The sequence below is a fragment of the Cydia amplana genome, chromosome 11, assembly GCF_948474715.1.
Source record: "Cydia amplana chromosome 11, ilCydAmpl1.1, whole genome shotgun sequence".
Lineage (NCBI taxonomy): Eukaryota > Metazoa > Arthropoda > Insecta > Lepidoptera > Tortricidae > Cydia > Cydia amplana.
Window position 1 is genome coordinate 13,334,300 of NC_086079.1, and position 13,269 is coordinate 13,347,568.

The 13,269-nt window shown below is 38.4% G+C and overlaps 1 protein-coding gene across 2 annotated transcripts in view; it reads left to right on the forward strand.

Annotated features, from left to right (window-relative positions):
* The window catches only part of LOC134652076 (tyrosine-protein kinase Src64B), a 60,798-nt gene extending 47,690 nt beyond the window's left edge, over window positions 1-13,108 (forward strand). The window contains exons 2-7 of one of the 2 annotated variants that reach the window (XM_063507230.1): window positions 2,420-2,504; window positions 6,048-6,182; window positions 6,571-6,781; window positions 7,227-7,480; window positions 10,402-10,577; window positions 11,016-13,108. In XM_063507230.1, coding sequence (XP_063363300.1) covers window positions 2,456-2,504; window positions 6,048-6,182; window positions 6,571-6,781; window positions 7,227-7,480; window positions 10,402-10,577; window positions 11,016-11,750 — 1,560 coding nt within the window. In that variant the 5' untranslated portion in view covers window positions 2,420-2,455 and the 3' untranslated portion in view covers window positions 11,751-13,108. Of the gene's footprint in view, window positions 1-2,419; window positions 2,505-6,047; window positions 6,183-6,570; window positions 6,782-7,226; window positions 7,481-10,389; window positions 10,578-11,015 lie in introns of both variants that reach the window. The other variant, XM_063507229.1, reaches the window with a different exon arrangement.
* Window positions 13,109-13,269: the final 161 nt, after the last annotated feature.

A 13,269-nucleotide genomic window follows, 5' to 3' on the forward strand; every position in this document is an offset into this window, starting at 1 on the left:
GTGCACTGTTTATTATTAAAGATAGAATATTTAATTAATAATGTAGCAAACTAATTATAGGACTACCTACGTTTGTATGGAGAACCGAGCTTGCTGCGGATTCTTAAATTCTATCATGTTTAGATGTAATCGAGTAAATATGTATATATCACATCCAAAGCTCTTCTCCGAAAAACCGAAAGCCGAGAATTAACAATTAAGTACAAGATAAGCCACGTTTGAGCTTAGCTTGGAAGTCTAATCTTTTATAAGTAGGTACCAATGTTTGTAATCTCATCATTCTCATCATTCTAATTATTTTCGCCCACGCTAAGTCTGCTTCTATCTAATCTACATTTAACGGCAAGCCGGTTCGATCGCATAACAATTCTTAGTCAGTTTTGAAAGCGTTACTCCTCGCCGGCCAGTCACGCGTCGTTACTCTCTTATCCTGCCCAAAAGTTTTCCCATCAACGGCTGTTTTTCAGATACTTCGGCCATAATGATGGTTTGATCAAGTTTGATGTGCCAAAATGTAAGAGTACGCATCACGCGTATCCTTAGATTTATAATCGTTATAATTATACTAATCCGTCATGTTACTCATCATAGTTTAGCAGAACATGATATTTTTATCGCTACAGGCAATCGTAGGTGAATATTTGCATTAAACTAAGTATTACGTTTGCTCTGATCTCCGTTAATGGGTGGTTATTACGAATCTCAAAGTCGTTCTTATACTGGTCCGCCTACAATTTTAGAACGATGTGAATGCAGAAACCTAATACTTCCTCTATATTAATACAGAATTTAGGTGTCTATCAGTACGGACTAATGAGCTTTCCGTGTCGAATAGATACTGAGTTGAACGTAACGTATATGTGTGAGGTGTGATTTTGCGCAACTATGAATTTGCAAATTAATTACCTTTCAAATGTCAATAAGCATTGTCGTAACATATTTAATGCTATACGTTTAAGAAGGGTTTGCTCATATACCTTCAGAGATTTGCTAAATAGATAAACAGAGATACTGGGATAAAATTTGTCAATGAGACAATAAGAAGGAAGGAAGTTAAATAGGAAAAAAAGAATATCAGCGTAGAAAGTTCCCCATTAACAGTGGATCTAGCAAAAACAATTGAGGACTGTATCAATTTTTACTAAATTACGTTCTTTTTGGAAATTAAGTTTTCACAAACTTTGTTTCGAAAAAATCTAATAGTTGCTTTTTGATTTCAAAATGCACTACACAGTAGATCTACAAAATATGTGTTTTATATTAAACGTTTCATCCAATATAAAAGTTGTCGGCAACGTTCGGCCATCTTTTTGTGCTGGAAACCAATTTGCGCATTCAGCAAACGGATTCATATTCTATCGAATTATTTCCATTGTCACAAGTTTTAATTGCGTTGGTTGTTATTTTTTAACTCGAAAGTTGTTGTTTCTGTTTTCAAGTTGTTATGCAAGGCGTGGTTGTTAACAACGTTTGAGTGTCGTTATTAAATGTCTAATTGGCGATTCTTATTGATTGTTTATTTACTATGCCGGCAAATGATAAATTGCGTATTAGGTATTACATACAGTTTGTCTTCTTATTGTGTAATTATCTTATATTATAAATACTAACTGTCGTGGCGTAACTATACGTTGGCAAAGCGGTTAAATTACCACGAGAGAGGGGCCCAAATTGCACCTAGAGGCCGTGAAGACAGGTCCACAACTCCACATAAGCCCCCATTGCCCCCTATACGATGTATTTGCCACGTGCTGACCGGATACTCCACTGCTGACGTGCTGACGCTGACTGACGATAAGGGCTCCTTACGGGGTATTTACGGATTTTAACGTGTCGGTTTCGTTATAGGTACCTTTCATAAAATTAGCCTGTTATGTCTATGTAATAAATCTATTGTTTTTTATTTGTTAAGGTTGAAGGTAGGTACTATTATATTATATCATCCTGTTTTTGTATGAAAGCCATAAGGACAAAAACCGAGAAAGTATTGAAACACAATAGTGTTGTGCGCATCGACGCCTACTCAGGTGTATCAATCCACTTGAATGGTTGACTGCTCGCGTTGTATGTATTCGCAGATTTATTTATTCGACGTCGCTGAAAGCTACAGAGATATTATTTCCATTAGTGCCACGCATGAGAGAGGGTCGCTTGGATTTTACGTAACTATATGGCAGATGGTAGGCGTAAAGACATGTAAGTTCAGGCCACGATATATTCGTTCGCCCAAGAAGTCGACTTTCCCACATTCGTGCGTAAGTAATACCTACCTAAGAAAGATACACGGTCGGAAAAACACGAGGAAGCATTTTCGAATTAGGCACGCCTCCCTGGGAGGGTTTTCAATACTCCCAGCACACTAAACCCCTAGTTTACGAGTACACATAACAAGTATTAATAACAGTTTGTATTGTTGCAGAAGCAGCTTGGCGCGGCGTAGCGGGCGGGCCGCGCCATGGGTAACAAATGCTGCAGCCGCCGCCATGACCCGGAACGACCTCTAGGTAAGCGAACTTACAAGTTCACAAACTCGAAGCTTAGGTACCTAGTTGTCCATGCTTTCATGTTAATACTTTTTTGCCTTCCTTAAACACAAATTACCAGCAAAATCTTTAATAAGTAAATTGGGAAAACTAAAGATAATACCTACGGGCAAATTTTATTTGATACTTGTGGAAACCGACGGAAAACTATGAGCAAACTTGCGGCAGTTTAAGTTTCCGAAGCTGCCTCGAGGGGGATTAAACACTTTAAAGAGTAGTATGACATTATTACTGTTTCCGTGTTCGACTAATCGGATCAATTTTGACGTAATTTTGTGTCCCGTTATTTGAAGTTCTGGGTCGTCCTAGCAATGCTGTCAAGTACGGATTTAATGGCGCTTAGTGGTTTGAAAGGCATTTTGATAAAAGGGACGGAGAAGTTGGTTGTTTGCAGTGCCTTCAAGTGAAAAGCACTAAGTCTTGCAATATATGTATGTATTTGTGAATGGAGGACTCTAGGTGCCCGGTAGGTAACCACTAACTCGACACTGGTCCTGCATTTCTATAGCATAAGTACTGAAAATACGATTCAAAGGAACCAATTTGTACAAATGCGAGCGAAGATTCGTAATGTGTAGTGGAGAAAATTCATTACCTTAATTAAATCAAAATAGGTAACAGATTTTATCTAAGTCAGACAATATTCAAATAATTTCGGTAGACGAAACATCATTAATTAGCAAACCTGTGATAAACCAGGTTTGTTAATTATTAGGTACTGAGAAATAAGATTTTCGATACTCTTACAACAGTAAATAAGTAGCTGTCTTTTTTGTTATCCAAATATATATTAAAAAAAAAACTTTAGTTAAACTACGAGTACCTTACACAAATACGTTGATGATAGGCAATAAGGTGGTTTTTCGAAAAATATGGGTGCGTAGTGCGTACAACTTACTCAAAAATATGTCCCATTGTTCTTAAATCGCTGACATAAGGGCTATGGGACATATTTTTGGTATGATGAGTGCACCCATATTTTTACACTTGACTGTACTACATAAAATGCAGTGCTGTCTATGTATCAGCATCAGCGAATTGAACCGACATGTCAAAATTATTCAGGCAAATAATGTGTTGCGGTTTAGCTGTTTATATGTATGGAAGTACATGATTTTTCAAATAGGTTGGTACACTTGGTACTTCTGCCTAGGGGCTATGCGGATGCAGCCAAGCCCGCACTCGTCTATCGTCAATTAAATTATTAACTTTATTTATTTATAAAAGCTTGCTTACACTTGAAACTCCTCTCGAGATGTTGGTTCTTTATCGAGTTTTATCACTTTTATCGCCAACCCGGCTATCAATGTCCTTATTAACTTTAAGAAACGTAACTAACTCCCTAGCAAACAAATTTTACTATAATGTCTATAATCATATGAATTATGATCGTTAAAAAATTTCTCCTCGATCGCTTTTGTGCTAGGTAATTATCCAAAACCTTTATTGTTCTTATCCACGAAAGTTTCGAACTTAATTAATCATTTTTGCAAAATTGCCTGGGAATCTTATAACGACTCATTCATTAGTCCTGGTTTCACGGCGTACAAAAATTCCTCTAAAACCGCCGACCGTAACTTCCTTAGAAGCGAGACAATGACCAAGAATTTCGCACGAAACGAAACCAAAGAGCAGCACTTAGCTTCAATTTACATGTGTTTCTGGTCCGCGCATCAGTGTTTTAAGGCCGTAACCATTGTATTCGGTTGGTATTAATTACTTGCAAATTATCGTTTCGACGCGCGTAAAACCAATAATTCGTAGTATGTGAAGGAAGGCCAAAGACCTATTTTGCTGTGGTCAAGTGTAATCAATTCAATATTGATGCGTAGCCGTTGGAGATGATATATAGCGTTTCAATGAGGTTTCCCAACGCCAGTGCTAGCTTAACTATGATTACACGAATACAATACGCATAGAAATCATTATCGGATACAACCATGACCTTGCGTGTTGCATTGATAGCATTTGAATGGAGTTAAATTTTATTTCGGTTCGAAGGACTTTTAATTTTGTGGTCTTTTTACGTTGTAGGAGCAGTCTGAGGGAGTTGAACAATCTTTTAAATATATGTATATATATAAATATATGCGCTTAAAAACATATATAACTATTGCTCAATACGGTATCTGTAGGTATAAAATCAATGATTGTCCTAACCATTTTTAGGGTTCCGTAGCCAAATGGCAAAAAACGGAACCCTTATAGATTCGTCATGTCTGTCTGTCTGTCTGTCCGTCTGTCCGTCTGTCTGTCCGTCCGTATGTCACAGCCACTTTTCTCCGAAACTATAAGAACTATACTGTTGAAACTTGGTAATTAGATGTATTCTGTGAACCGCATTAAGATTTTCACACAAAAATAGAAAAAAAACAATAAATTTTTGGGGTTCCCCATACTTCGAACTGAAACTCAAAAAATTTTTTTTCATCAAACCCATACGTGTGGGGTATCTATGGATAGGTCTTCAAAAATGATATTGAGGTTTCTAATATCATTTTTTTCTAAACTGAATAGTTTGCGCGAGAGACACTTCCAAAGTGGTAAAATGTGTGTCCCCCCCCCTGTAACTTCTAAAATAAGAGAATGATAAAACTAAAAAGAATATATGATGTACATTACCATGTAAACTTCCACCGAAAATTGGTTTGAACGAGATCTAGTAACTAGTTTTTTTTTATACGTCATAAATCGCCTAAATACGGAACCCTTCATGGGCGAGTCCGACTCGCACTTGGCCGCTTTTTAACAGCAAAAATTGCAATAAAATATTGTAAGACGGTCTTCGAAGATTTAGGTCTCTCGTTATCCCCCTGAACTTGTAAGCCGAGTCTGAATTGAACTAACTTTGCACTGGCGATTTTCCGAGGTTCCGTGAAATATATTTACGACTCGTGTCTTGATTTGTTAGCGATGGTAGGATGCTTAAAGACAAAGTAGTATCGATAGAAGTCAATTTAGTTTAGGACCCATATTTCGTTATTTAATGCGCGCTTCGAACCGCGTGGGATGTGAAACCTTGCCCGTATTACTTTCTAAGAAATAGCGATCAATTTGATACGAAGTCCGAGCTTAGTCCTCGTTCAGCGTACTTGCCCGCCTGGTTCAGTTATTTGGCCTGTTGGGATCTTGTGCACGTCCAATATAACTTATTTGCAACTTACTGACTTGGATAAGAAGCAGTTCAAGAAGCGACGGGAATATTCAATCAATCAATCAAATATCATTTATTGTCAGGCAACTAAGGCCCATAGATACATACCTATTGATATTGTGTGTCACTTCGCAAGCTTTAAGGAAAATGTATATTGTAACGCAGTTTTTTAAAACTTTACTCGACACTCGCATATTGGCTACTAAAAGCCCGGTCACTGACCTGAAGTAGGTAAAAAATGTAATAATTCATTACCATAAAGTTCAAGGTCAGGTCTAAATTACCATACGTCACTTACGATTAGTAACAGTTGAAACTATTTTATTTAAGCTAATATATATTGTTTCCAGTGTATCCAGCGTACAAGAAGAACGAGCCGGGGTTCACCGCCTGCCCGTCGCTAGAGACGCGCTACACCGGCGAGCCCAACAACCGCGCGCCGCGCCGCACCGCCGACATCGTGCGAACACGAAACCCGGGAACATGTGAGTAACCTGACCCGTCCATCATACAGACGATCTTCTGTGACTTGTTATCATCTACTCTCTCTTGGACCACATCATCGTACCTAATATAACTTCCTTCTCTAGCTCCGCGCCACTCCCTCCGATATCGTTCTGATTCTGAATTGCTGCTGAATACCCGTACCCTACAATAGCTCTCTCGCAGTGCATAACGCTCGGCCTAATATATCAGTAGTCAGTACGAACCAGTATCACTGCCAGGTTTTACGGTGTCTCTAGCGTGTATAGCCGCGGTCGACTCATGGTAAAGGTACAGGAAATAATTACATGGCGGCGGCGCTTACAAAATACCTTTAGATGAGATCCTATTGAACATAAAAACTAAAATATATCCATGGGCAATTCGCAGGTATAACCAACGGCGGACGGCGCGTAGTCAAAGCGCTATGCGCTTACACGGCGCGCGCCGACTCCGACATCTCGTTCCGCAAGGGCGACCGCATGGAGGTCCTCAACGACGCCGAGACGGACTGGTGGCGAGTGCTGCACCTCACCACGCGGCGGGAGGGGCTAGTGCCTGTCAACTTCGTCGCCGAGGAGAGCTCTGTCGAGTGCGAAGAGTGAGTATAGAACTCCCTAATTTCGCTCTTACTTGTTTAATCGTTTGCATTTGCAACGAGGAACTTTCTTTGAGAGGTGTGCTCTTAGTGTGGTTTCTGTAAGCATACTTGTGTTGTCCATGTTGTTTTGTCTATGTCATATTCATGGGGCTACTAAATGAAGGTATTTGGACTTTTAGGCTACACCATCCATTTGACATTTTCATTCGTTCATAAACATTTTGTGTAAAACAGACGATGTGAAATGTCGCGACGTATTCAACAAATTTATTTCATAGGAATGTTGTTAGCCATATAAATTAGTTGATAAACATACATAAAACGCGGCTTGCTGTAAAAAGGCTTGCAAACCAGCTCGGCGGCTTCTGGGAACCAACGGTGACGGTCCGATCCCACCACACATTCTAACCAGACCTTTCTGCTAAAGGCAATCTCAACATTCCAGTTGGTTCTTCCCCACCGTTTCAAGAAAGGAAGCGGACAAGCTCCTACTAGCTGAGATTAATCCTCGGGGCACGTTCCTCGTGCGGCCCGCCGAACACAACCCGCACGGCTTCAGTCTCAGCGTGAAGGATTGGGAGGAAGGCAGAGGGTACCATGTGAAGCATTATAAAATCAAGCCGTTGGACAATGGAGGGTTCTATATAGCGACGAACCAGACGTTCCCGAGCTTGCCGGCGCTCGTTATGTCGTACACAAGTGAGTGATTTCGTTTTTTTCACTGTCTCAGTTATATGACGCTAACATGTTAGATGTTGAATTAAACCTATTTTTAATTGTACGCATAAGACAGTAGTGGCTTATTAACAACCGATAAAGTTGCAGGTACAGTCAGAACTCAGAAGCATCTAAGCGAAGTGTGTAAATTTTTAAAAGAATAAGCTCACGTCTAGATCATTTCGATTACTTTGCCCGCTTAGCTACTTCTGAGAAGTTGAGAACGACATGAAAGTAAAGGTCTTGAAGCTTGAATAAGTAGTAAAATATTTAAAACTAAAAACTTTTACGTTCCACAATTGTGAATAATGACTTTTATCGCAAACCGTCCCGTATATTTCTAGGAAGATAAAATATATAAAAGAAATTGCTTCAATTTGCATGCACTTCATTCTGTGATCTTTACGGTCGTTTCAAGAACAGAGCATACATTACATCTACTATCTAGGTACTCTTGCGAGTCTAGCGATAGCGACTAGAGTGAAATAGAGTGACAATAGTACTGATTTAATTATGATAACGTAATTTTTTATTATAATAGTGTCTCCGTGACACCCACAAAGGCACATAATGTACATTGTACAATACTGGAATGTGATTTATCCTCGAATTCCTTTAACAAAGGGTATTCAAAACGCCATCACTTCATATTTTCAATTACCATAGTTATGATATTTATGATAAGACCACTTACGATAACGTTAGCTTCTTCAATAGAACTTGAAGCCCGGGTGTATCAATAACATTCAAATGACTAACGCGATGACAATCGCTTTCTACATGCACTTCCGTCCATGTAGGCTTTTTTTATGAAATCGTGCTTATCGACCCGGCTTGAGTCACGACTTGGGAACCAAATACGAGTGAATAGTAAAGACTGCTAATCGCCACGTTAAGTTGCGTCTCTCAATGTTACCATGTTACCGCCAAATTTAGCCAGTTCAAGATCACGATGCGTTGACCTTTGACATTGCATTTAAAGAAATCAGTAACTGTTAAAACGCTTTGGGGTTTTTTTTAAGTCCTACCATGATTACTTTATCATAATCATATACATATCTTTATAATAATATATCAGGACTTTAAGAAAGAAATCAAGAGATTATTGGAAAAAAAAGCCCTGTGTACTCTATAAAAGAGTTTAGTGAATTAATTTTGAAAAAGAAATGTCTGAAATGTTATTAATATAATTTTTGAATAAACTGTAACGTATGACGTGCTAAATGTAATGTGTATTAATTACATGGTCAATAAATTATCTTAGCTTGTAATAATATTAATATTTTTAGTCTATATTAGAAGAATCACACTATTGAAGTGTTATATTTTATACTTTATTGTTTGTATTAAGACTGTTAAGGGAGAAAATATTTAGAATAAAATTTAAGTGCGTCCACTTAAAGTAAGCCTGAGTCCATATATGGCATTTATAATATTCAACTGTATTGACAGCTATTAAAATTCAATTTTAAACTTATGGATCTTGTTCTTCAGAATAGTAAAATAAGATAATATCCATAAAAATATATCAAAGACAATTATTTAATAACGAATATTATCAGGCCTTTAACATCTATAAGTTTACAGTTATGTAAAGAAAAACAACTTAGCAAAGCAATTAGCTGTTTTTATTACTTCACCGTCTTTGCCTGTTCTAATCCACCGCCGCCACCCTAATTCCAAATGTCCACCGATTTACATACACCATACAGTTGGCTCGCATGTGGGTTACGCCAGAATATAAAGCAACTATTCAGGCCTTTGTTTGTGTTCTTTGCCCAAATGGCTTTTGTTCGGGGACTTTGTTTTGTGGACATTGTAAGGGTTCGTAATTATTTTACGGACAATTTAATTAGCCTATGAGTTGGCGGATATAAAATGTTATGGGAATTTAAGTTGGTTGATTATTTAATTTTTTATTTTATAATAATAATTTAGAGTAGTTTCTGGTCTTTCTGGACGCTTGTTTCTTGCTAGGGGTGTCACAATAATTATATTACTTATACTTACAATAGTTACAATCAACTGCCTAGGTGACCAAAATACTTTTTTGATGATATCAATACTTAGGTATTTTTGCTGTTTAGCGATTAAAGAATTTATCATATATTTGCATACTGTAGAAACATGTTATGTTTACACGAGTAGTAATTTGTATTCACAGAGAAGTCTTAGCTAATACCTATGGGCATTTGGTACGTTACAATTTAGTAGTCACACCGCCACGTCTTTTCAAAAGTGTGACATAACCTACTCGTAATTTTGGCCTTTCCTGAATCGAAAGTACTATAGTAGGTAACTAGGTATTACCTATCCGCCAAACAAAATAACGACCGCGATCACTATCTTTCCCTTTTCAAGATCATATAAATTTTAGCTGACAATGACAACTTATACTCGTACCTTAACCCGAATTTAGTGAATTTAGAGTGTAAGTTTCTATTGCATTTCCTATGGCTGGGGTTTTTGCTCTCACACCGTTTTTCGTTTTCCTTCAGCTCAAGTAGATGCTTCTGCTTTCGTACAGTCGCTATCAGATATATTGGAGCGGCCAAGGTGTTCACAAACACCAAGAAAAAAGATAAAGGCGTTAATTTTCATATTTTTTTGAGTACCTTGACCGCTACGACTGTACGCAGTTGTAAAATAGTATACCTACTAATATTTATCTTTCATTCCACCCATATTACATAAGGCCCATTCTTAACTTGACGGTGCATAATCGATGGATTATTCCCGAGGCGAAGTAATGTCGAACCGATTCTTTTCTGTCAAGTCAGGAATGGGCCTAAATGCAGAATCTTGAATAGTAACAACCAAGCATGTCATTCATCAGACCCCATAAACCCTTCATACAACATTATCTAAGTAAAGATGCTCACGTATTGCAGAGAACGCGCTAGGCCTCTGCCACGTGCTGGCGCGGCCGTGCCCCAAGCCCGAGCCGCAGATGTGGGACCTCGGCCCCGAGCTCCGGGACAAGTGGGAGATCCCGAGGATCGAGATACAGCTCATCAGGAAACTCGGACAGGGCAACTTTGGAGAAGTGTATTATGGAAAATGGCGGAATAATATTGAGGTGAATTGATAGTTTAAATATGATTTGGGCTACTCGTTTAAAAATTCTTGGAACTTGGAGCCCCTGATATCCACAGCCTTGAGTTGATATGCAATAAAGAATATTTGTTAAACACTCCAATTGTCTCGCTGAATGTAAATCAGACTAATCAATGTTGATCAAAGTTGTATTATTTATTAAATTCACCCTACCTATAAACAATCGAGTGTAAGGTTAACCGAACAAGTCTAGGCCAAACTAATTGAGGACATTGTGTTCATTCCCCGAATTCACTCATCGACGTCAATTTAATGTAATATATTACTTGATCAATAGATAACCGATTGTGTTTATGCAACGGAGCCGAATATTTCAGCCGGTTTCACACTGTCATAAATTACTTTCTAAAAACTCGTTTCCTTACGCAAATAAACTAGTTCTAATTCAACGCTCTTTCAGGTCGCCGTGAAGACACTGCGAGAGGGCACCATGTCCACGCAAGCGTTCCTGCAGGAGGCAGCTATCATGAAGAAGTTCAGGCACAAGAGGCTGGTCGCGCTATACGCGGTCTGTTCAACACAGGAACCCGTCTACATAGTCCAAGAGTACATGAGCAAAGGCAGTCTCCTAGAATTCCTCAGAAACGGGGAGGGAAAATTCCTACACTTCGAAGACCTGGTCTACATCGCCGCGCAAGTCGCCTCCGGCATGGAATACCTCGAATCCAAACTCCTCATACACAGAGACTTGGCAGCCAGAAACGTACTAATAGGCGAGAATAACATAGCGAAAATATGCGACTTCGGTCTCGCGAGAGTCATAGAAGACAACGAATACTGCCCCAAACAGGGGTCGCGGTTCCCGGTCAAATGGACCGCGCCCGAGGCGATCATTTACGGAAGATTCTCAATCAAAAGCGACGTGTGGTCATACGGTATACTACTCATGGAGCTGTTCACGTACGGACAGATACCGTATCCGGGACTACACGGGAAAGAGGTGATAGAGCAAGTGGAACGAGGATACAGAATGCCCAAGCCTGTGGGGCACTGTCTGCCGGAAGACATATATCGGCTGATGCTGCAGTGCTGGGACGCCATTCCGGAGAAGCGACCCACTTTCGAGTTCCTCAACCACTACTTTGAGTCCTTCACAGTGACCAGTGAGATACCGTACAGAGAAGTGCAAGACTAGTGCTTAGGTGCTGTGATATAGTAATAGTGCGAGACTGTGTAAGGTCCTTAGCGAATTATGGAATCGTGGCGACGGACGCTACCGGTGCCTAGAGAACGCTACGATTCCAGACTTAGTATTTTTATACTCGAAAGCGTTATAACAATACAGGAATGTGTGAGCTTGTCGTTTTTATTAGCCGGCTTCCGTTTCCGAGCCGCGTGCGACAACGCCGATTACGAAATTACGCATAAGTCCACTAAAATATTTTTAAGAGTAAAAATATAGTTGTGCAAATTTTCACTTTATATTTTCTTATTTATTAGCGACGGTAGCTTTATGAGCGCACGTAGTATTGTTTTGCATTTTGTACAAATGAGAATTCACTAAAAACGTAAGCAATAAGATTAAAAACGATATAAAATGTTAACACGATATTTTTCATATTCTAAAATGGTATGTGATACATTATCACTTAGGCACGACTACAGTAATTAAATAAATAAAAAAAAACTAATAAAGATCTCGAAACACGCCTCATTCATATTTTCCAATGTTCTCATCATACCAATATCAGTTGTCCCATCTTTTTTGCACATTAATTTTAATGCACCTACACACATTATAAACCTGTATTGCGTACAAATTAAAAAAATACTGCCAAGTCTTTATAATAAATCAAATATATACTCGCTCCTTTGCCATTGCAAGCAATCTACACTTCAAGTCACATTGTGCAATAATGATCAGAGTTTAGTCCCAGCAAAGGAGTGCCCTAATGTAAAAAGACAAATTAATGAACGTAGCTTTAGGACCATATACCAAAGAGATTTGTACATTGTGAGCGAATGGTAGACGTAGGGGGAAGGTATTTAATTTCTAGCATAGTTAGAACTTGTGACCTGTGTAACTTTAATATAATTTTGACCAATTATCTATTGACATGTAACAATTGTAAAATATTAACTAATTTCAATTTAAACGACTGATCATTGATCTTAATGTTGGTTACCTAATGTAACTAATATTTTCTGTTTTTCTACACTTATGCCTGGCCACTTGCTGTGGTTTTTTTAAGACGGCTTTGCTGTATAATTATGCAGTCAGTTTTGTCACAAGTGTAAGACTGCCTTTATACTTGGCCTGTATAGCAAAGTAGCGGCGAAATCGCGGCGGTGTGCGAGTGCCCTAACAATGATTAAACCCTTGCTTTAGTCACTTAATCATCTCATCTTAGGAAGTGTAAAGCCAATGAAAAATAGTGTCTTAAATAACATTCCAAATATTCAAACACGTTAAATTTCGACACTTTTGTATGAAAATTGACTAGATTTTTAAGATTTTGTACATACAATGAAATAAATGTCATTGATATAAAATATGTATTTTTATTCCAATTTTACATTTACAGATTTGAACATAAATATAAGAAAAAAACAGTACAAAAATACTCAAATAATAACGGTGTGAGTTTAAATAGGTACGTAGTAAAGGTACTTAGCTTAGTATAATATTTGCGACATTTGTAATCTCATTTTGT